The sequence below is a fragment of the Ambystoma mexicanum genome, chromosome 9, assembly GCF_040938575.1.
Source record: "Ambystoma mexicanum isolate Mex_15411 chromosome 9, UKY_AmexF1_1, whole genome shotgun sequence".
In the NCBI taxonomy this organism is placed as follows: domain Eukaryota; kingdom Metazoa; phylum Chordata; class Amphibia; order Caudata; family Ambystomatidae; genus Ambystoma; species Ambystoma mexicanum.
In genome coordinates this window covers 452,155,947-452,181,450 of record NC_090931.1, presented here as the reverse complement: position 1 = coordinate 452,181,450, position 25,504 = coordinate 452,155,947, and the positions used below count along the sequence as shown (strand labels likewise).

At 45.2% G+C, this 25,504-nt stretch overlaps 1 protein-coding gene across 1 annotated transcript in view; it reads right to left on the bottom strand.

Annotated features, from left to right (window-relative positions):
• Positions 1-25,504, bottom strand: part of LOC138488168 (ras GTPase-activating protein 4-like) — a 1,092,176-nt gene that overhangs the window by 218,805 nt on the left and 847,867 nt on the right. The window contains exon 12 of the mRNA XM_069614957.1: positions 49-161. Coding sequence (XP_069471058.1) covers positions 49-161 — 113 coding nt within the window. The remainder of the gene's footprint in view (positions 1-48; positions 162-25,504) is intronic.

The following is a 25,504-nucleotide window of genomic DNA, read 5'->3' as shown; positions in this document are numbered from 1 at the left end:
GCGAGTTTCAAACATTCCACTGGATGTACATTTAAAAATAGTTCTTACCCAACATCCTTGATCTCCACTTTGCTGGGATCCAGTTCTATGTACTTTTTCTCCTCAAAGACACGGTTTACCGTCGGTCCAAGAACTCGATGTAAGTACCGCATTCCTGCCACCTGCAAAAGAACACCATTGGGGCAGATTGAAGACCAAACAGATACAAATTATATTAATATTGCACAAACTTCTGACCTTTGCCTCATGAGTCATCTAAGGAAAAAAGCCCAAAAGAGGTACAACCAATCAAATCAAGGGAAAACAGCAATGCCATCCTCGTGCCAGATGCCGGCAAACTGTATATGAGCAGGTGTGCAACTGCAACATGTATTAGCTTTAGGGAGGCATTAAGAGGCATGAGTAGAGTCTCCTCTTCATCAGTGAAAGACAGTCAGAGATGTGCCATCAACATTTCTAAAGGGGCTCCAATCAACATACGGGACCTGATGGCTGCCACCATGTATATGGACGGAGGATAGCACAGGGGCAACGTGCTGGTCTGGAAGCAAGATCACACATAGAAACAGAGGTTTGAATCCCGGATCCGCGCTTAGAAACCAAACTCAGGCATGGTATAAGGCGTGTCATAAAAATAAAATGTAATAAATTAATTAAACATAACTGTGAGACCCTCGAATGTAACCCCTCTGCCCAAATATTGTTTAACATACTGGCATCCTGAGAAACTTTTCATCATGGAAGAGTTATTAAAATAAAAATAAAGCTGGCTCGTGCTCTATCCTGGAGTGACAATAAATAAAAGGATCCAACATAGAAATAGCAGGCACTTTAAGAGCAGTTTTGAAGGTTGATCACCTGGCTACATAAAGAAGGAGACGATATAATATATAAAGAATGATATTGTTTTTTTATATTGCTAATTTTACCAATTTCCACCAACTTCTTAAGGCTATAATAGTAACGTATTACTGTCCAATTTAATCATATTTAATTGATCCATCTTGTTAGGATGAAGTGTTGCATCCATTAAACATGGCGTGCAGGTTGGGCCATGTCAGTGGCCAGTGCCTACCATGAACTATTCTCCAGTATACTACCTGTACACACTGAATTAAGGCAGCAGCCATTTGTCCCTTATGAAATTGAACTCTTTAGCTAACACCTTCATGTTTAAGATTGAATCACAAATGACTTGCCCACTATCACCATTCCTGCAGCTCCTAGAAGATCTGCAGACTAATTCTGTTAATCCAGTGTATGCACCTCGTTCTTATAACAGTGAAGACAGTATGGAAGAAAGTAAGATTAAGGAATGAAAAAATATATCGACATATGATGAATAGAAAGAGCGTGATGAATGAAGAAATAGATGGATAGAAATAGAGGAGGAACCCAAGAGACAAAAAGAGGAGAAGGACAGAGTTAATGAAGGAATTATAGTACAAAATTGAATGGATGGGAGGACAGATATTACTCAAGTTAGACGGAAAAGGTATTGATAGTGTTAGAGAGGGAAGAATGAGAAGAACACTAAGAGAAAGAAAAGAAACAGGAAAGAGCATATAATGAGCAGAAGGAGAAAGCGAGGAAACAAAAAGAAGATCAAAGAAGGTATGAGGAACACAAGAAAGAGAAATAGAGAATAAAGGAGAAGAAACATGGTGAAAAAGAAGCCCAGTGCATGAAAGAACATAGGTTGCCAAGAAGGTATGAGGGAGATGAGGAGAAGGGAAGAAGAAGTGAGAAGGAGCAGGGAACAAAACATGACAAAATAGATTAACTTGTTAATAGATGCATAGTGCCAGTTGAAGCACAAGAACAAAGGGAAGAAGAGAGAGGATCGCAACTGTGCTTTATAGAGCTGCAGGTAATACTGAGAATACAGACCTGGGCTGACAAGCAAGGCGAATAAGGTATAGGGAAAAGGATTGGGGATTTATATAGGCACATGAGGGACAAGGATGGCTATAAAGCTAAAAGGAACATGAGGGATCTTTGTCAGAAGGAACAGGCAGTAAATTGGGTGACATAAAGGCAGATGAACATAGAGCACTGTCCATAAGTGGGTTAGACCTAAATGACGAGGACAGGGATGATAGCCATACAAGCTGCAGTATAATGATGTCAGACGAAGAAAGGGAACAAAACGAGAAGACACAGAGAGAGGATGCAAGTGGTTTTTCAATAGATCCAAGTATAGGAAAAGGTCAGATTTAGAAGACCCTAAACAGAAAACACTGGAACCAACACCATATTCTGAACAACCACCAGCACAATTGCACACTGCAGGGGATATATCCCCACCATATGTGAGCAGATTAAGGTCGCTGCCAGAATGAAGACAGGTGGGTAAAACTAGCCCCACCTGGAAAACGAGAAGTGTAGTTTGGTATGATTATGGGTGAGGGTATACACAATTCACATTATTAGAGAAAGGGGGAGGATGGCCACAATATATACTGTGGCCACAGAAGGATAAAGATAACTTGAAATGTAAACTTCCTAGTTTGACTGAGGGTGCAGGAAAATAGATTTATGAGTTAGAAAGGTTGACAGCGGGAATGACGTTAGCAGTGAGTGACGTAAAGGGCCTATTAGCAGCCATACTAGGAGAGAGAGCTGATGACATTTGGAGACGAGCAGGGTATGCGAGTATAACGGCACAACACACGACACGTGATGCAGCGCCATTTAATAATTGCAGACGTATGTAGAGCGCTTAGAGTACAAGCGCTTAGAGTACAGTAACCCTACACATCAGTCATGGGAGTGATTATAAACCAGGAAAATGCGGGAGGACGAAGAGCCTGTTGCCCTTATTCAAGAGATTCAAGAGCGCTGGAGACATGAGACCAGAGAGCCGTGGGATAAAACTGTGGCATTATTTAACCATTTTTTGTGTCAGGGATTGCCCGAGCCAGTGCAAAGGCAGATGAATAAACAGGTAGGGGTGGAAGCGAAGCCAAGGCCCGAAATACTGTTGACTACAAGGCATACATTTGTTTTGCAAAATTGATAAGTGAAAATTGCTAAATCATAGTTTTTTTATTAGCAATCCAACCTAAATGATTAGCAATTATTTTCATCACTATTTGCAATGGGGCTGGAAGTATATTTTTACCATTATCTACAAGAATTTACTTGGGCTGCAGTGACACAGAACCAAATACATTCCCTGCTACATTAAGTTATCCTCTTAATAAATGCTATTTTAAGGACTGTTCTTCAGTTTAAAATTAGGTCAGTGACTGTGTATGAAGTGTTACAGGTGACAGTATGTATGTGGATGGGAGAAAGGGGTCATCATTTGTGAGGAGAGAAAGGCCACTGTGGGTGTGTACATAAATAGTGCAATATTGCATAGGTGACAGCTTTTTAGGCTAACTCATTTCATGATGATACCTACTTTGTTCTTGAAAGCTAGCTACTGCCTGAGAAAGGGTCTGAAAGGAATGATAGGTGTTGGAGTCTAGGATCCAATCTTCCAATGTCAAAACCTTCCTTAAAGTGCTAAGGGTGTCTATGTTCGTCCTGAATTCCCATAAGAAATCATTATATGCTCTGCCCACTCCTGCAGTTAAGTAATACGGTTTACACAAAGGGGGCACGCATTGTTGTTTAAATAAAGGCATTATGTATGCTCTGCAGTTCATGAGTACACTCTCCATGACAAATGTGCCCTTTTTGTTATTCTATAATGGAGTGGCAGACCTCAGATGTTAAACATGGAGGCAAACATCTTTAATCCCTAAGTAATGGACACTGGTCATCTGTTCGAAGCAGAAGCTATCAGATGCACAGCCATCTTAGGTTTCTGCAAGAGGTTGATTGTTGCCAATAATTATTTCTACTGCACAGATTGTAAACAATTAGAACCGTCTTGGCATTTTGTGAACATTGCTGGAATCTGTGTTTGCCTGTGCCACAACATATTTAAACGCAGGCTCGTATAGGAGGTCATGACTTTAGCTCGATGTGGATTTGGTTCTAGTTGTTCCTTGTGACCGCTGGCTGCCAGTTCAGCTCTTCCATTCAATGTCTGTGTGTTTGGAAGGCCACCTATTTTGTCCCTAAATTGCCACGGGGTTGATGCGGCTTTACTTTGTTTTCTAGTTTCAAGGTATTATGCTGTTTTGACCCTTTTTTGACCCAGGCCTTAACTAATTGTATTAGCTTTCTTAAATCTTACCCAGAGAGGTGGCATTGGCCACATCCAAGAACAAAAGGAAGTGCTCGTCAGCCTAGGTTCTATTGACATATTTGTGTAAAGTGCCCAGTAATCTACTAAAGAGGAGTAGATGCATCTTAAATGTTAGCTGTTATAGTTACTTGTTATGCATCGTGTTTGGAAGTAATTTATTTTTGCTGTATACGCCTATGTACCCAGATATTGTCTGTGCTGGATGACTTTCTTAGTAGGGGCTGAATAACGGTTTTAAGGTTGTTCACATAGGTGCCCGCTACAGGGGCTGTCAGACCAAGTAAGCCACAAAGTAACCAGATCATATGTAAATTCATATATAAAGATGTTAAGCCAAAAGAATATCATTGTACCTTTATTTTCCAAACCCTGAATAGAAAACTACAAGTCGCCGAATGCAAAATAATTTAAGTCTGAAATCTGTTTTTTCAGCATTTTACTTTTACCACTAAGTCTCACCCTAAAATAAAAGATCTCATTAAGCTTACCAAAATATAGATATTTGTCACAACCATTTCTGCTGCTGTTAACAGCGTTTGACTGAAAAGCAAACCGCTTTGCCTGTCAAGCTCGTAGACTGGAAAAAAACGAATGTTTGAAAAGGAGTTTTGTGTTCTGTGGGCCCGATTCTCAAGTTGGTGTTAATTACCGAAAATGTCGTAAAAAGTGCTAACAACATTTTCGGTAATTACGACCTATTCTGAAGGTGGCGCAATCTTCCGAAGTCGGACTGATTGCGCAACCTTCGGAATATGGGTGTCGGTTTCTAGGAAGGGCTGAAAACCAACCTAGCAACCGGCACTTTCGTTATCTCTCCTTTTGCATGGGCATTCTTGTGGCACTCGTCCAATTTCAGAACTGCCTAAAATTGTCGCCGAAGTACGGTACCAAATTGGTGTTGTACGGGAGGAGTGCCACAAGAAGCACATGAACTGTTTGGGTGTGCAGATGGTGACAGGTGGCTCCTGCACTGCATCTTAGTTTTCAGAAGAGTGAATACTGCCATCCATGGTTCTACTATGGATGGCAGTATGCACTCGTCTGCAAACAAAGATAAATAAATGCAGTGCAGGACTCACCTGTCACGATCTGCACACCCAAACAGCACATGCTTTTTTGTTTTCATCTCGGCAGCATTTTCATTAAATAACGATTCCCTTGTTATTGAACGAAAATGCTGCAGAGATTCTGCAATCCGCCTGTTTCCATTAGAAATCGGGCGGATTACAGGGAAAGCACTGTCGTGCTTTGCGAAGACGTCCAGGCCCACATGACAATAGCAGTGGTGCCTGGGCGTCAAGAAATGGCGCTGTGAGTCATGCTATTTAGCACCCTCACTGCGCCATGATGAGAATCGGGCCCTGCCTAACCTTTCACACATAGTCCATGCTAATAACAAAAGAGATTAATTGAGGGACCGTTCGGATCACATTGTTTTCCTCTGAAGTTTCTCCTGGTCATGAGGGCTCTGAAAATGTGCGGCCGCTTAAGCACACCTGAGTATTTTGGCGTGAGGGGGTGTCTGTAAAGACAATTAGTGTTGCGTAGAACATCACTCTGCCACCCCATCTATGCATTTTTACAGTTTTGAGTCACTGTACATACTAAATGAGACGGGACTAATGCGCAATACTCCTGTTGCAGGAGCAGAAAGCTGACTAGGCAGCTCTGCAGGTTGAATGACTACTGCTGGGATACATGTTCATAGCTGCCTTTTAAATGTTAAAGTATTTTTTCAATTCTGGCAGAAGGAGGGGGATCAGGCTTTTACTATGACACGTGCTTTATACTGGAGCAGTGCTCTTGTGCCTGTAACTGGCAAATAAATAATACTTTGTGCTGCACCGCTAAATATGTCCAAACCTGACTACTTTGTGCCTTTTCCTCATAAATCCTTTAATGGGGTTTGTGAAAGGTGGCATGACACAGGCTTGATCAAGTAAACATACTTAATAGAGAGTGCATACATTACAACACAAACTATAAACTGTAAATGTAAAACGTAATTTGGAAATTCACACAACAGCAGTAGCCAGTATTTCAACCTCGCACCAGCCCCCAGCATGATCTGCACAAAGACCTGTCAGAACTCGCGCAGTCTTATTTTGTACTTGAACACAGCTCTTCCTGTATTTAATAAAAGCCCCCACCATGTCTACTCGCTGCTCAGGTCCAGGTCCCTGCACAATTATCTGTTGGTAAAATGTGCCCTGTAAAACTTTCTCTCAAACTCGGGAGTGATTAGTTCACACGCGCCACTCCTCCAGCCGTGGCCATACATTTTTAAAACTGTGTGTTAGATTTCAAGAATAAACACACACAGAATTGATCAATAAAATGGTCGAGAGTCTCTCCGAGTCAGCAGTATGGTATGTGACTTTATGTATGCAGATAGATACTGAGCACATCAGCACTGGTGCCCCCTCATAGGAGTTAGCCACCCTGTCCCCTACCCTCTAACCACATCCATAACAGGACAGCAGCAGGAGCAGCAACTCTGCTTATCCCATCCACTCCTTTGCACATGCATTCCACTGGCAGCAGCAACATGTGGCTGCCGCGGATGGGACAGAGCCATGGAATGATACAATCTTTCATCACAGCCCACGGGTCGCTGCCTCGCCTGGCCGCTCTATGCACCACATGTGCCGAACACCATCCATACATTTAGCAGTACTAGAGCTAAGCACTCGCTCCATAAAACCTCTTGCAGTTAGTGGGACATTACTAAACAAAGAAAAAGCAACTCAATAGTACTATATTCCAAATTGCGATGCAATACCGCTTATTTAATGTCTTGTGACTATTGTACATCATTGTCGATTGTTGCAAGATAAGAACAAGAAAAAAGCAGAGGGCAGAAAGCAAGAGGAAGCAAAGTTAGTTCAGAAAAGATTGTCGAGGTTTGATATAGAAGGAGCGGTATTGACAAGTGGTGAAGGTGTGGTAGCATAAGGAGTACAGCCAGTGCAGTCAAGCAATGAAACCGTCATTTATTCAGGAAGATTTAGGAAAGGTGCCAAGCATCTTATGGACTAGTAGTCCTTATGGTGTAGGTCTACTAAAAGAAGTATGAGCAGTTAAAATCAAGCTGAAGCCTGGAGCTATCCTGCCACGAGCAAAGCAGTCCAGGGAAGTGGATGAGGGCGTATTCGAACCCATTTCCACTTTAATGCAGCAAGGAATATTTGTACCATCAGATTTTTCATGCAACTGGCTGTACACCCTGTGACGAAAACGAAAGGGGCCTGGGGGGCCATTAATATTTATTCAGGCTCTCTGCCTTCTTAATAATATTTTCAAAGCAGAGTTTCCTTTAGTTCCAAATCCAGCTACAATATTGTGCAATATCCATGCCACAGCCAAATATTTTACAGTCATAGATTTAAAAAACATGTTTTTCTCAATTCCCCTTCATTAGGACTCACATGATTTGACTTAATTTTCATATAGAAATACATGCCTAAAACATACTTAATTGCCCCAGGTGTACTGTGAGTCCTCCTTGATCTTTAACAGGGTCCTTCGGATGGATTTAGGAAATGTACAGCTTGAAAATGCACTAATTCAGTACTTAGATGATATATTAGTGTGCAGTGAGACAGAAGAAAGATGCAGCGATGACTCAGTTCGACTCGTGACCATACTAGCAGGGAGAGGATATGAGGTAGAAAAGGAGAAGTTACAATATTGTCAGGAAGAGACCCTATACAGAGGCCAGCTGATGTCCAAAGATGGAAGAAAAGTGACACATGGAAGAGCAGAAGCAATTCAAAACTCTCCTGAACCAGAGACAGTAAGAGAGATGCAACAATGCAACAATCCTTAGGCCTATGTAATTACTGTAGGGCCTGGGTTTTTGATTACAGTACATACATTGGACCACTTTTAAAAGGACTCAAGGAAGTACAGGTGGGAAAAAATAAAAACAAACAGAGGGAATGACTGAGGGATTCGAAGAATTAAAAGAGCAATTTGTGCAAATGGAGAGGTAATGACTGCAGTAATGACAGCATTCCTCACACAATAAACTACTTTAGGATATGGACATAAACCATTACCTTACTACAGTGGGATTTTAGACCCAGTAATGAATCAACATTATCCTTGCGAACAAGCTTTAGCTGCTGCCGCTTTTGTGATTGGCTTCAAGTATTACAATTGGGTGCTCAACTACATTAATTGTCGAGCACTCTTTACTTGCTATTCTAGCGAAAACCAAGAGTACATTGACTACACAAAAAGCATCAGGATACGAGGTGATGATTTCGTACCCAGCGATCAAAATTGTTAGATGTAGAACAGTGAAATAGTAGGGAAAGAGGATTGTGTACATGATTGCACCATGTATACTTGAATTCTATGATTATATTCCCCATTTTAAATAAAATGCCCTAGGAGGGTGGAGATTCTGTTTATTGATAGTTCATCAAAAATGTAGCAAACGGGTGAAAGACATAGTGGGACGGCAATAGTGAAGCTAAAAAAGGATGATGAATTTGAAGTAGTGACAAGTGCGAGGCTGCCTTCGTATTGCTCAGCTCAGGCTAGAGAATAAGTGCTGCATATCGCCACGCTTCAGAGATATGAAGATGAGGAAGTGACTGTGTACTCTGACTCTGCCTATGTGACGTCAACCATACTCACAGGATTGTCACGTTGGAAAAGGAGGGGTTTTGTCCGCGCAGATGGCTCACCTGTGCAACATGCACTGCTATTGGATAAGCGTATTAAAGTATTGAAACTTCCATTGGCTATCACAGTCATGGAGTACACAGCCCATACTAAAAGAGGAGATTTAATTTCTTGCGGTAATGAAGCCATAGACATAGAAGCCAAAAGGCCAGTATATTTCCTGAATGTTTCTGATTTTGATATAGAAAGTGTTAAACAATTGACTGGACGGTGCGTGGTAATGATGGAAGGGTTTAATATGTTATCCATTGTACAGTTAATTGAGTTGCAAGGTCAAGCCCCACAGGAAGAACAGGCCTTATGGAAAAAATGGGGGTGTTCTTTATCCCCCACAGAGGCTTTATGGAGACAGGATAGTACTGCAAAGCCAGTTATGCCTCTAGCATTATTGAAGGTGGCACTGGTGCACCTTCACTACCCGGCGCACACAAAAATAGAGAGTCTTGCTGCAATAATTCGAGAAGATTGGTTGACACCAAATTCATTGGAACATGTGGCATAGTTTATTGTGAATTGCATTATATGCCAGAGGTTTACAGCAGGGCATAATTTAAGAACACTGAGGGGAGCAATCCAAAAGCCTAATGATCATTTTCAGCATCTACATATAGATTACGTGGCTATGCTGCAAGTATGCAATGGATATAGGTACATGCTTGTAGTAGTATGTCCCTTTTCAGGATGGATCGAGGCAGGTCCATGAACACACCCTGATGCCAGATGTTCTGCCAAGTACCTCATGCATGAGGTGTTTCCTCCATGCGGTGTGTGCAAAGTCCTATGGTCTGACAATGGACCACATTTTGTAAATTAGTTATTTGAACAGATAGTACTTCTATTTGGCATAACACACACGTTTTTGTTAGCTTACCACCCACAGGTCAATGGTGTCTGTGAGAGATTAAACAGAATTCTCAAAGAAAGGATAGCGAAATTGAAGATGACGATGAAGAAGGGGTGGCTGCATCATCTGCCCCTTGCTTTGTTTGCCCTGAGAAATTAGACTGGTTAAGATCACCACCTGAATCCCCATGAGTTGGTGACTTGATGTCGCATGAGAGTACCCTTTGCTCCTCCCACTAGAATATAACTCCTGAACTCCTGTGACTTCTGCAAACACTCTCTTGATACTGGGTCTTTCCCTTCTTCTCTGAAGCACTCTCTTGTGAGCCCCATCCTAAAAAAGCCTTCTGAAGACTCCTCATGTTCGGCTAACTATAACCCCATCTCCCCATCTTGGTCCTCCCACAACTGACTCAACATATCAAGCTGATTGGTTGCCTACACAACCATCAATCTGGATTCCGAGCATACAGCGGCACGGAAACTGCTCTCCTGAACACCTGTAAAGAACTGCTTGCATCTCTGAATTTTACCTCTCCTACTCTTCTCATTCTACTTCATCTCTCCTCTTCATTTGATACAGCCAACCACACCATCCTCGTAAAAAGACTCCATGATACCTTTGGTATCTCGGAGTGGGCACTGGACTGGACTGGCTGACCTCCTCACCCCACTGTCCCTCTCAGGACTCTTTCTCCTCTCCCACCTTGATCTCTACCTGTGGCATCCCTAGGGCTCCAACCTCTCACCCTGGATCTTTAATGTCTATCTCGCCCCACTTGCTCACCTGATTTCTACTTTGTCCCCCCACTTCCAGTGTCATGCAGATGACACCCAACTCTTCTTCATACTTCCCTCTGACCCTCAGGACTTTCCTCTTCACCTCCTCCCTCTCTCTCCCCCTCCCATGGTAAACCCCTCAGTCACTAAGATTGGTAGTCTTGGGCCTTATGTGTCCTCATGGGTCATGGCCATCCTCCCAATCACCTCCAGCCCTCATTCGCCCAGCACTTGCCCTTGGGCACCCACCGGCTTGTGTTCCCTCACATGACTGCACTTTGTATCGGCAGATGACCATTCTTTCTATGAAACCTCTGCCTAGCACTTTTTTATCGGTAATTGGCAACTTACTCCCTGGCACTAACCTCCCCCCCCGGGAATCTCCTTAGCCCACCGTCCCACACCCCCTCCCTCTCTCTCTGCACTTGCATGATCTGAATGCTCACAAGGACTATTAGGACCACCTCTATCCTTTCATTATTTTATTCTATTGCCTTTGTCCCATGTTCCCTCCCTTTGCCCTGTGGGCGCTTTGAAACACAATGTCTTGCTGTATAAGCACCTTACAAATTCACAATAAATAAATAAATAAAATGCCCACAGTATACCGAAAAATCATGGATCTTTGAGGAGATCCATGATTATTAGACAAATATGACCGCCAGTGCTTTTATTTCTCAACAAGTCAAGCAGCGGAGGAAAGGGTCGAAGAGGATTGAGGAAGACAGCCAAACCAAGGATCCCAGAGAATTGTTGAAACAGCCTATTTTGTATCTAGGGGAGCAGGAGCGAGCGCAACGCTTTGTGCGCACTTGGAATAAGCCACATTTTGAGGCTGAACTTAGCAGAAGAAGTTACACCCACAGCTGTAAAATTGTAAAATAGAAGAGCCTGGCTACACCTGAATGAAGTGAAGCTCTACAAACGAGATACCCCTGCCCCTCCGGCAACTGATGACAGTGAAGCAAGAGAAGAGGTTCCACGGATGACAAAAAGATCGGCTGCCAAGGGCAAAGCCAAACATTGATCAGAATAAAAGAACATTTTATGAACTTTGTAGCCATTCCTAAGTTTGAAGGGAAGTGAACATTGCAGCAATTGCAGAACAATTTTGGTTGGGAAAATGGAACAATGTGCCAGAAACAAAGCAATAACGTATATACATATATCACTTCATGTTACCTATAACTGTAACTTTAAGTACATTTTAAAATTTTCTTTTCACTTATATTCTCCAGTCGTACCCAGCTTTCATAAGAAAAGACGCAGATGCGTTACATTTTTTGGAAATCCTAAAAATTGCGCTATCATTCTCAGAGTTTTCTTTTCAATTATTTTGCAATATTTGTGTAAAAAAGAGAAGAATTTGACAAAAATGACTTAAATACATATTGCAAGAAAAGAAGGATGAGAAAGTTTCAGAGTACAAGAGGTAACATGCCAGCGAGAAGACCAATAGGTGCATATGGATTGATGCTTATATTATCGTTTGCCTTTTCTTACGCTTTTTGACAATTGATTCTTAATAATACAGATGAAAAATTGATTGATGATGCTTCTATGATTATCCCTTGTAAAGAAACAAACAATGTTTTCTCTAATGTTTTTCAACAAATTGTCCAAGCCAAAAGAGATGCTGCAGAAGATATTGAAAATATAAACTCATATCTTGATCATTCTTTTCATTTAAAGAACACTATGTGAAATCAGCACATGAGGGAGGTGGGAAGGAGAATGTCAGAGGAAAGCTGTTACGTGTGTTCTCTCATCTCTTATGCAATGAGGAAACCAGAAAATTCATTGCAAGAGAAATACCTCAACATGATGCAAAATGTCTCAGCCATCTAGCAGCATGCGCAACCAGAGGACAATTCGAAGGAAGATGGGCAACCCTACGATGGTGACCAAGAAGATCATTGCCATATGAAGATGCTTATGTGAAAACACGAAAGATGGAAAAAGAGAGAGGCTGGATGAGCCAGATGCTTAAATATTCATCCCTGACTGGGGAACAAGTAAAGGTTGTTGAAATGTAGAGGATGGAATGTTCAGACATGCAGGAAAAACCAGGAGTAGCAGGATTATGGGAGCGACTTCAGCTATTGGTATATGGACGAGTTGCCATCAGTACAGGATGGGAAGAAGGAATGTTATCTTGAACCGCTAACCTATTGAAGAAGGAACCACTAAGCATAGTGCAAATAGTAAACATTGTATGCATAAAATCATGGGCTAAGTAGTCAAAGCAGCTAACATGGTGCAGGATGAAGCAGGGACGATATCCATATTAACACTGAAGAATTCCACAATATTTTTCCGAAATGGACTGACTAAAATTGGAGAAAATAAAGATTGTCAGCTGATAACTGATCTCCCAGGAATTAATGAAAGAACTGCTGTGTTGATGGACCACTATTGGGCCTGTTAATCTAAAGCTTATATGCAGCTGCCCAAGAATTGGGGAGAGTATGTTCCATAGTACTCATACATGTTCCTGCATTGGTAATTCCCCAAACTGATCTCCAGGTTGAAAGTTTTCCAGAAATGGATAAGCACCCGAGAAAGAAGAGGTCACTAACCCTTCTTAAGTGAAAAAAGGTAACTATTGCTTTGAAAAATCAATAAAAACTTATGACAGTATTCCAGATAAGCATAAACTATTTGGCAAGTTGACAATAATACTTATATCTACATGTATGCCAGGACTCCAGACTGCAGTGAATGCCATGTGCTTACAAATCACCAGATGGGAGTTGCTACAGACAATCAACATTACTATAAAAGGATTCAATGTGATTCGAGAGAATTAAGGGCTATACAATTGATTACCCTCCAGAAGAGGTAAGTCTAAGACTTGATTACAGCATTGGAAGGAGGCGTTTGCGCCAAGATCGGGCCTTCTTGCTGTACTTATACACCTGCCTATGATGGAGAAAATGGAACCCTGACAGAGGCAATAAATACTTTGTCAAACTTACACATGAAAATGGAAGAAGAGGTAGATGAGACTGCAGGAGATGACTGGTTTTCGTCCCTGTTTTCATGGATTTTGACCTGGATGGTGAATGCTTTCAAATTACTAGGAGCAGTACTAGTTCTGGTAAAGCTGAAATTCTGCATTGTGAGAATCGCCATTGGCAATGCGAAAAGACAGCAAACAAAGCTGTTGGGATTAGGATAATCATCAATATAATTGCTAAAACTGACAAAGGCATGCAAGAGGAATGCTTCACCCGTGAAAATATAAAGAAAATTCCCATTGGCACTCCCTGGAACGAAGTTCTATTACCCTAAGGATCACAAGAAATATGTAGGATGTTGGATATTCTGTCCACCATCTGGGGAGTGCTGCTATATGAGTTGGAGTAGGGATGAAAACATAAAGAATGCAGGTCACATGGGGGTGATGAATATATGGATCCCAAAGAAGCCACAGTGTGAAGAGAAGGTGGAGAAGATTGAGGAGGTGGTCGAGGACTCAACCAGATGGCAGAATGTAGAAAAGCAGCTGACGCCATCTCGAGTGCCCGCTACCTCACCTGCGTCATACTGGAAGCAAAGCAGGAAGACTCTGTGTATAACACCAAGCATTATGCCAATACTGTATCGAAGATACGAGAGACGTATGCACTCAGACAACCTTATCGAATGTTCCCTCACACTGAATTGGTGGAGGGATGTCGGCATACACCATTGGGCATAGAAAAGCAGTAAATGAAGTCAGACCAGAGTGGAGGGAAGACGCAATGGTGCACTGAAACGATATGTGAATGATTAAGGAACTGATAATCTAACTGAAGTAATAAGAGAAACATGTATGCAGAGGTGAAGAAATGTCATATTCAAAGAAGATAAGTAACCAGACGAGTAGTGAATGTATATACGCAGAAATAAAAGCTAGCTGAGTTACATAGGAGCTTGCTGAAGTAGACACTATACCGTGAGGAAAGTGGCCATGATGGAAAGATGGACATCGGGTCGTTTTAAAACTACCTTGGAGACAAACCAGGGCCACAGATAAGAAACACTGCAGAAAACAGCTTCATGCAAGAAACAAAGAATATCTGTTTGTCTGAGACTAAGGATTACACATCAAGAAATATTTGGAAGGTACAAAGGGAGTCAACATAGATAAGCTATGAATGAATGGCACATTTCCCTTAGATTAAACAGAATCAAAAACACCTGCAAGTGCCAAGAATGACAATTAAAGGTAAAGCAAGCACAAGTAACATGGGGCAACCAAGTCTCTAGAGGGCAAGAGGGGTAATAGCACCCAGCATAATTAAATCAAATAGCATTAAGTAGCAGGAAGAAATTGACAGATTCATGGTCTACTGACATGTGGTGCAAGACACGAAAACAAGGTATATTCATTAAGCCTCAGATGAAGATAGCAATGTACCTACACTCCCTTAAAGGTCCCATGGAATAAAACAGTCAGCAAGGTCAACTACCAAGGAGATGCCTTGGCTCATGGTCTAACTGATGAGAGATGGTAGGCTAATTGACCAATGTGGGTAGTGGTCTGAAGTTGTTATCTGCACCTGTGTTACATTCTGTTCACGTGCTGCTGGCAATCTGAATGTCCAAGGTTGGGAGAGTATGCCAACCAATCATGTGTGGCTATGTAGCGGAATGCTATACAGTGTTGCAATAGACAATCCGCTGTTATTATTTTTATAATCAGTATTATACGTATTTAGAGGTAGTTCGAGACGTGCCTACTAGATAAGGCGCAGCTACTCAAGATATTAACACTTTTACATAGTATAGGTATATATGTTCCCCTAACCAATCCCTCCCCTCGATAGGTTTTACTGTTTGCCACATATGATGACGTCATAGCTGATGTGCATTGAAATATAAAGTCTTTGTATAGTCAAACTTTGACGAGAGTGAATGAGCTGCATTTTGGATGGTCACCAGATTTCCCTACTTTATTCGAGCTGACAATAAAGTAGTACTTTGTCGTATTCTTTGAGTCTGTTCAGTTTCTTCGGTCTGAGGTCATTTATTATAATTCCATTCTGCGCATGAAGTAGGCTGTAATGCGCAGCTGGGGAAGGTGGATTTAGATGCTATATCACAATATCCCCTGAACTGAAGTAGGTGAGTGGAACTTCTGTGCGTGACCCCATTCCTGCCCAAAACACCATTATAAAGTGTTTGGATCCCATGTGTGCCTCGTGTGCATCGGCCACCATTTCGTGGTTTCTCCCGGTCCCACCCGCCTCCCATCCAGCCCCTGGGCAGTGATTGGCTGGTTAACCAACAGCATCAGGGCCTAGTCTTCGCTCACTGTAACCCACTTCATTTCCCCTGAACGTAGGTGAGTGGAGCTTCTGTGCGTGACCCCATTTCAGCCCAAAACATCATAAAAAAGTGTTTGGATCCCCGTGTGCCTCGCATGCATCGGCCACCATTTCCTGGTTTCTCCCCGTCCCTCCCGCTTCCCATGCCACCCCCGGGCAGTGATTGGCTGGTTAACCTACAGCATCAGGGCCTAGTGTTCGACTGCTACAACCCACTTCATTTCCCCTGAACTGAAGTAGGTGAGTGGAGCCTCTGTGTGTGACCCCATTTCTGCCCAAAACACCATAAAAAAGTGTTTGGATCCCCTGTGTGTCTCGCGTGCATTGGCCACCATTTCCTGGTTTCTCCCGGTCCCCCCTCCCCATCCCGCCCCCGTGCAGTGATTGGATCCTTCTCATCTCATAACCAGTCCTCCCAGGGCAGCCCTCTGCCCAGCAGCCCATCTGCTAAGGGCCCCAAGGCAAAGGGCGGCTCCAACAGAGGTAGCTCCAGGAAGTGTCCGCAGGTGTCCGCAGCGGAAGCCAGTGGCCAGCCGTCAACAATCAACTACAAGGACTAGTAAGGTAGGAGTGGCCTGGGCTTGGAGTAGAGCAACTACTCTACATGAGAATCCTATCCATTTAGCAAACCGACACTAAACAGTGTGATTATTCCCCATTGCCCCTCTCCCTCCCACATCCTCAAAGAAGACAAATCAAGCTGTTTAATCTGACCTGCTGGCCGTGGACCTCTCTCCCACTATACAGGCCTCTCAAATTTAGCAGGGGTTCTGTGTCCAAATTTAATTGTATGATATTCAGATTGCATTGATAGGCCTCTCTCCCACTAAACAGGTCTCTCAAATTTAGCAGGGGTTCTGTTTCCAGGTTGCATTGTATGTTTTTTTAGATTGCTTTGATAGGCCTCTCTCCCACTATCCAGGTCTCTCAGAATTAGCAGGGGTTCTGTTTCCAGGTTGCATTGTATGTTTTTTAGATTGCTTTGATAGGCCTCTCTCCCACGATACAGGTCTCTCAAGTTTAGCAGGGGTTCGGTTTCCAGGTTGCATTGTATGATATATCAGATTGCTTTGATAGGCCTCTCTCCCACTATACAAGTGTCTCAAAATTAGCAGGGGTTCTGTTTCCAGGTTGCATTGTATGTTTTTTTAGATTGCTTTGATAGGCCTCTCTCCCACTATACAGGTCTCTCAAAATTAGCAGGGATTCTGTGTCCAAATTGAATTGTATGATATTCAGATTGCTTTGACAGGCCACTCTCCCACTATACAAGTCTCTCAAAGGTAGCAGGGGTTCTGTTTCCAAGTTGAATTGTATGATATTTGGATTTCATTGATAGGCCTCTCATACACTATACAGGCCTCTCAAACTTAGCAGGGGATCTGTTTCCAGGTTGCATTGTATGATTTTTAGATTGCTTTGTTAGGCCTCTCTCCCACTATACAGGATCCTCAAATCTCACTGACCAACTCACTCTAAGGTGAGACAGAACCCACCGGTGGATTACTGTGGAGTGACATTGCGATTAGGGGCTCACGCCTCATAAAATGTAAGTCCTAGCTGCGCCCCTCAAAGTCACCCTTTAGCTAGTAGATATCCTTCTTAAACCCACATACCTAGCTCACTGCAGTGAACCGCGCCCAGGAAGACGGACATTAAGGACAGCCATAGATAACACCCAACTATATAACCCCTAACCACCTCCCCTACCCCTCTCAAGACAGCGACTAAATGAGTCAGCGAAAAGACCATCTACAGATAGAGCCCAAACTGGTAGCAGACAACCCTCCACACCCAGTACTACACCACAAGACAACCAGACCAAAGCAAAACCAACTCGCATCAGCAAACAAATAAAGACCAAACAACTCTCAATCTTAAAATGCTGCGCAAATGACCCATATCGAGGGAAAGAAAGAGAGAAGAAAGAACAAACACTTCGGAACAGCAACAAAGAACCACAACTACAGAACGCACCCCCACAGACAGGAACAAATATCGAACCGACGCCGAGAGAAGAGACAAATCCCTCTACTTAACTCCATACCTCACTGACAACTGGTCAACAGAGCAAACCAACCCAACGCTAGAAGCAGCAACATCAAACAACCAAACACAACCACGCAGAAGAAGTATGTACAACACTAGAAACAACAAAAACACGATCGATGCGATAACACCTTACATCACCAAAAGAAGAGGAACTTCCAATCAACATCCACAACTCCTGGAAGACAAACCCGATGAAAACAAAAATCCAAGACAGAACCTAGAAGAACTCTTCGACGACACTGACACTCCAAACCCAACACCTCAACAAGAGATCGACCAGGAAGGAAACCTCAACACCGATCAGAAGACGACCCCAACAAGAAAGTCCAAACCAAACAACACCTCCAAACTCCACTGCAATCTAATAAACGCAAGATCAAAACACTCAGCAGAGATCTTCGACCTACTCAATGACAACGACATTGACATCCTATTCATAACAGAAACATGGCTGGATGACAACTATAAAATCACACTCCAAAGCTGCCTTCCAACCAACTTTAAATGCCTTCAAATAAACAGGAAAAACAAAAAAGGCAGATGCATCGCAATAGCGTTCAAAGGACACCTGAAAATAAAAACAGACGAACTGCTCGACGTCCTCAACTGTGAAACCATGGTAATACACCTTACAGCCAACCCAAAAACTAATGGTGTACAGACCTCCGACATACGATGCAACCTTTGTCGACAACTTCATAGAAGCCATCAGCAACATAGCCATCAAGCAAGAACATCTAATCATCCTGGGGGACTTCAACATCTGGTTTGAAGACAGTCACGCCAACTCCCAAAACTCACTGATTGGACAACTCACTACCATGAAACTACAACAGCTAGTCAAAGGGGCAACACACTCGGCAGGACACACCCTCGATGCAATTTTCGCCAAGGAAAAACTCATCGCCACAGCACCGCCGATACAAATAATGTGGAGCGACCATCTCATCATCCTATTCGTGATCACTCTGCCAACTTAAGTCTACATCCAACCCCCTAAACTCACAACCACCACAAAAAGAAACTGGAAACACGTCAAAGAAAGCAACCTATTCGAACAATTGGAGATGACCAAACCCTCAACTACAGAATTAGAGCTAGCTGACCTACACGGAAAAGCTTAGCTACTACACAAATGGATTGCAGATACAATTGACAAGATCTCCCCGGAAAAACCATTCACCCAATCAAAAAAAAAGAACAATGGCAAACTGATTCACCCCACTACTAAGCGCCATGAAAAAGGAAAACAAAAAGATGGAACTGGAATGGAGGAAAGAATACAACTCAGACAAAAAAACACAATTCCTGAAACAAATCTGCGCATACAAGAAGGAATTCAAAAGGCGAAGAGAAGGCATTATGATGACAGAATCACCAATGCCACCAACGCACAAAAAGAAATGTTCAACATCATTATAGAGATGAGAAACCCACCAGGCTGCAACAACATCCCAACCCCCTCAGAGAAACTATGCAACAACCTGGCAGACCACTTCAATAAGAAAATCTATGACATCCGACAAATCATACAAAACAGACCAACCAACCACAACATACAACCAAACAAACCTAACATAGAACCACAGCACAAACTCCAAAACGTTTCTAAAATATCAGCAGAGGCATTCGCCTTGCTGGTAAAACACAGCAAGAAAGCAGGATCATCCATGGATCCCTGTCCCCCGGACATCTACAAATCAATCCTCGCACAAGGAAAGCCAGCAGAATATGACAGAAACCTTCTAAATCTATCACTAGCAACAGGAACTGTCCCAAGGACCTTCAAATCAGCATATATCAAACCACTTCTAAAAAACACAAATTGCGACGTAGAAGACCTCTCCAGCTACAGGCCGATTTCAAACATTCCCTACCCAGCAAAACTCCTGGAAACCTACATATACAAACTAACCCAAGAACACATAGAAAAACACTACCTGCTAGACCAAGCTCAAGTCAGTTTCAGACCCGCAAGAGGAACAGAAACAGCACTACTCTCCATCTGGGACAACCTAAAAACTAATGCAGACTCAAACACAACCTCAGGCCTTATTCTGCTCGACCTCTCTGCAGTCTTAGACACAGTTAGCCATGACACCCTAACCAAAAAAGTAGAAGACATAGGCATAACAGTCCTAGCACTACTCTGGACTAAATAATTCCTAGCAGACAGAACAGAAATCGTATGGATTAAAGCCTTCAAATCCAGCCCATGAGTTAGCGACTGTGGTGTGCCACAAGGACCCTCACTATCACCACTGTACTTCAACATCTACCAGATTCACATGCTCATGAATAAAGAATACATAGCAGTACACACACATGCACAACCACAGGAGGTGGTAAGGCTCAACATTAAGCATCTCTACATCTCAACATTAAGCATCTCTTACCTCCTCACCAGGTTCACCTTCAAACTAACAGGTTGCGCAGCACTGCTTGGCCGACTCTGGACTCCTCCCTGGAATCCCGGTCGACGCAGTAGAATTTTGTGAAGGTGTGTGTCGACCTCCACGTAGCAGCCCTGCAGATGTCCATCAGGGGCACACCAGACAGGAACGCCATAGTTGCAGCGATCGTTCTGGTCGAATGGGCTCTCGGACAGACAGGCAATGGTCGGTTTGCCAACCGGACAATGGGTGATGCAGCCGGAGAGCCACCTGGAAATGGAAGCCTTGGAGAGGGCCTTCCCTTGGTTCACAGGGCCAAAGTTCACAAACAGCTGTGACGTCTTCAGAAAACTCTTTGTGCAGTCCACGTAGAACTTCAGCACTCTAGCCAAATCCAGCGAGTGCAAAGTCCTCTCAGCTGGCGACGAAGAGACAGGAAGAAAATAGGTTACACCAAGGGCTCGTAGAGATGGAAGTCTGATGGCAACTTGGGCATGAAGGAGGGGTACGTCCGCAGCATGACCCTCGTCTCGTGGAATGTCAAGTAAGGTGGTTTACAAGAGAGGGCCTGAATCTCTCCCACTTGCCGTGCGGAGGTGATCGCCAAACAAAACGCTGTTTTCCACGATAAAAACTTCAACGTTGCCGAATGCATAGGCTCGAACGGGGGATCCATGAGCCTAGTCAGCACCACATTGAGCTCCCACGCCGGAGCCATCACTGGCGGGAACGAACGGAAAAGTCCTCTTGTGAATTCCTTGACCAGGCCGTGTGACCATAACGACGACCGCCCCGGAGATCTGGTGTAGCAGGAGATAGCCACCAGATGAACCTTGATGGAAGCATGGGCCAACCCTGCCCTAGCCAGCGACAGTAAATACGGCAGCACCTGTGGGGCCTTAATCCGTATAGGGTCGATGTTATAATGCGGTGTGGAATAAACTACTCACAAGTCCTAGAGGCTTCAAAACTATAACTTTATTGAGGATATCCAAACCCTTGAACATTAGAAAAACCAGTTTTATTCACTTCACGGAAACAGACCAGCTTCCATGTTTTCAATTGTGACTGACCCTCTCCCGTAAAGCTTGATGTACTTAACAACTTAACAACTCCCTTCGGTTTGAGAAGGTTCTCTGTCCTTTTAACAATATCTTCACCTACAGGTGGGTGGGTGGATAGCTCACAGGGTAGCGTTCGTGTGAGGGGTTTAATTTCTAACTCCTTCTCTCCTCCGGTATTGTGGCAAGCACATCCAATAATTGCTAATTGCTGCCTTTCATTTGCTCACACAAAGGTTCCTAAATATGTCTTTGTTCACTGTGTCTATACTCAGGGCCTTCCTCTCACTGTTCTCACCCTGGCCCTTTCCTGAGGACCTTCTTTTCCCTGTATATGTCCTCCGGATCTCGTTACCTCTCCCTCTCCTTACAGCGTCCAGCCGATCAGCTGTTGCTTCCTTCGCGGCTGGCTCGATGACGATTTGCTGCTTTGTCCGGGCCTTCTTCCTTGTATCAGCGTGTACTAGTAAGGCTTACGCTGCGGCTCCTCCTCCACAAGGGTGGGGGTCGGGAGTAAAGCCACGGACCCGATGTCAGTCTCGACAAACGGGCCCTCTTTCCTTGTACCGCAGTGTACAAGAAGGCTTGCGCCGCGTCTCCTCCTCCACAAGGGTGGGGGCCAGGAGTGGAGCCGCGGACCCGCTGATGTTTTCGGCCGTAGCAGGGCGAGCCTCCTATTTTCCAGCTTTGGTGTGACAGTCTCTTTTAAACGTCCCTCTTAACTTCTACTTTAGCAACAAAACTAACTGGGTTTTGTACCCATGCACAACAGGTGCTTCTAAATTCTCTCTTCCACAGGCTGGCTCAATATGCCCACTCGTATACGCCTTCCTCTTCTGTCCCCAATCCTTCCTCTTGCTTCTTTTTTCAAAAACCAAAACATAACAACACAAAGAAAAAACAGAGAGACCAGTATTAGAGGAAGGTACCTCTCATGAAGGAAATCTCGTTATTTCTCATTGGTCTAGGCAAGTGTCCTTCATAGCTGGGCCATCCTTTGTGACATCACCCACTAGCCTTTCCTACATGCATGAAGACAGAAAAGGGGCTTTAACTGGCTCTGATCTTCAACAGGCTTTAACTGGCCCTGATCTTCCTTCACTTCTTCTGCCGTATCACAGTCGAGCTTCTGTGCATGGCACCAGACGGCAAACCTCTTCCACTTATGTCCGTAGCATTTCAGTGTAGACAAAGCCCTGGCCGTGGCAAGAAATTCAATGCAGCCCGCCGGGAGATCGTATCTGCCAAACTCTAGCGCTGCAGGAGCCAAGCTTGCAAGTTCAGTGACCCTGGGTCGTGGTGCAGAATCGCGCCTCCGTCCTTGGCGAGAAGATCTGCGTCTGCCGGAAGCTTGACTGGAGGGGACGCTGACATGTCCAGAAGGTCTGGGTACCATATCTGCCTCGGCCACTCCGGTGCGACAAGGATCATCCGGCACCGGGTACCGCCTGAGTTGATTGATGAGTCGCAGAAGCAAAGGCAACGGTGGAAACGCATTGAGGGGAAGGAGAACGCATCCCTCATGCTCCCCGGTTGGGGAAACCTGCTGGCGAACCGGTGCGACAAGGATCATCCTGCACCGGGTACCACCTGAGCTGATTGATGAGTCGCAGAAGCAACGGCAACGGTGGAAACGCATTGAGGGGAAGGAGAACGCATCCCTCATGCTCCCCGGTTGGGGAAACCTGCTGGCGAACCTCTGGCACTTGGTGTTCATCGCCGTCACAAACAGATCTATCTGGGGATTGCCCCATCATCGGAACAGCAGATCCTCTTGGTCCCGCCGAAGCATTCACTCGTGGCACGAGCGCAGTTCCCTGCTGAGAGAGTCGGCCACTGTGTTCTTCACTCCTGCCAGATGAAATGGGACGAGGAACATCTCTTAGGCGACGGCCCATCGCCATAGGTCCTGCGCCTCCTTGGAGAACGCTGGGGATCTGGTCCCCCCCCTGCTTCTGGATGTAAAACATTGTGGTGGTGTTGCCTGTGAAAATCTGCACCACCTTGCCCTTGAGGGACAGAAGGAAGGACTTGAGGGCCCAAAACATGGCCCGTAGCTCCAGAACATTGATGTGCAACAACTTCTCCTCCGTTAGCCACAGGCCTCTTGCGTGGAGACGAACGGTGTGCGCACCTCACCCCTCCAGGGATGCGTCCGTCGTGACCGTCTCCTGGTGAGGGGGGGTCTGGAAATCCGCGCCCGCCGACAAATGCACGCGGACACCCCATCACCGAATCGCTCGACGGAAACTCTCTTTGAGGGTGATCTTGTCCCCGAAGCTTCCCGATACCTGGATCCAACGAGCGTCGAGGAACTCCTGCAGTGGTCGCATCCGCAGCCTGCACAGGTGCACAAGGTAAATGCACGGCGACATCATGCCGAGAAGAGACTTGATGGACCTCACCCTTGCAATCTTCAGGGTCAACAGCCGTTGAACCTTGCCGAGGATGGCCGCTATTCTCTCTTCCAACAGAGATGCCAGACATGACACTGTGCTGAGCCGAGACCCCAGAAACAGCGCGTCCTGCGATGGCACCAAGCGGGACTTTGCAAAGTTTATCGAGAACCCCAGTTCCGTGAGAAGCCAGATGGTGCCCGCCGTGTGCTCAACGGCGGACTCCCTGGACTTCGCTCGGATGAGCCAAGCCTCCAGGTAGTGGTAGACGTGAATCCCTTGCAGGCACAGCCGCGCTGCTACTGGTGCCAGACATTTGGTGAAGACCCTTGGTGCTGACTTCAATCCGAAGGGAAGGGCCTAGAATTGGTAATGCTGCTCTTGGACCACAAAGCGCAGGAACTTGCGGTGTCCCTCGTGGATGGGGATGTGGAAATAGGCATCCCCCAGGTCCAGCGACGATAGGAAATCCCCTTCTTCCAGTTGTCCCAGCACGTGCTGAAGGGTGACCATCCGAAACTTCTGGGACCTGATGTACTTGTTGAGGCAGCGAAGGTCTAATATGGATCTCCAACCGCACGTCTTCTTTCTGACGAGGAAGTACCAGGATTACACTCCGGAGCCCCGGAGCCTTTTCGGGACGAGTTCTATTGCGCCCTTCCTCAGCATGGCCCGTACCTCCAGCAGAAGTTGAGGGAGGGTTTTCCTTCCTGGCCCCCGGTGGAATGCGCGGGCACTTTCGCTGAAATTCCAGAGTGTGCACGTGGACCAGGGCATCACCACCCAACGGTCGGTGGAGATGGACTTTCACATATTGACAAAGTTTGCCAGCCGGCCTCCCACCGGGGTGTAAGGGTGGGGGCCCGACGTTGCGGCCAGTCAATCCTGCTTTGCCGTTTGCCCGCCACCTTGGGGACTTTGGCGATGACGGCGACCTCCTCCGGACTTGCTGCGGCCTCTGTAGGCCTCCTGAGTCGAAGAGCGGGATGGTTGACGGTAGGCTGATGAGCCACCACCGAAACCTTTGGAGTATCCCTTGGCCTTCCCTCTGGAGCCCCGAAAGGACGGCCATGGATGCTGAAGCGTGCCCAACGCCCGGGCCGTCTCAGTATCTGCCTTGATGGCCTGAATCGACTCGTCCACTGTCTTGCCGAATAAGTTGTCCCCGTCGAAGGGCATGTCCAACACCCTCGACTACATCCTGGCGTAAGCTAGTGGCCTTCAACCAACCCCGCCGACAAAGGCAAACGCTGTTGCCCATCTCACAGAAGCCTGTGTCAGCGATGTCTGTGGCCACGGTGATGGCATGGTACGATGCCACCTCGCCTTCTTGCAGGATCTCCAGCGCTTCCGCCCTCTTGTCATCGGGGAGGAAGTCCAGGAGGGGAGCGATCTTGAACCACAGCTCCATGTCATAACGCATTGCCCGCCTTGATCGTCGTCGCAGCTATCGAGATGACCCGCCGCCCCATGGCGTCTAGCTTCTTTCCCTCGCCGTCCGGGGGGGAAGAGGACGTCGACGCCGAAGATCCAGAGGACTTCTTCTTCGCCGCTGCCGAGACCACCGAGTCCGGGGACGGTTGGGATCTGAGACACTTGGGTGCAGAGTCCGGCACCCTGTACTTCTTCTCGTATCTGTCCCTCTTCGCCGGGGCCGAGGACGGGTTCTTCATGAGGGACAGCCCTTCGTCCCAAATGTCATCCAATAGAGGGATAGAAAGTACAGTCTTCCTCTTGGCCTCGCGGCGCTGGTACAGGAAGCCTT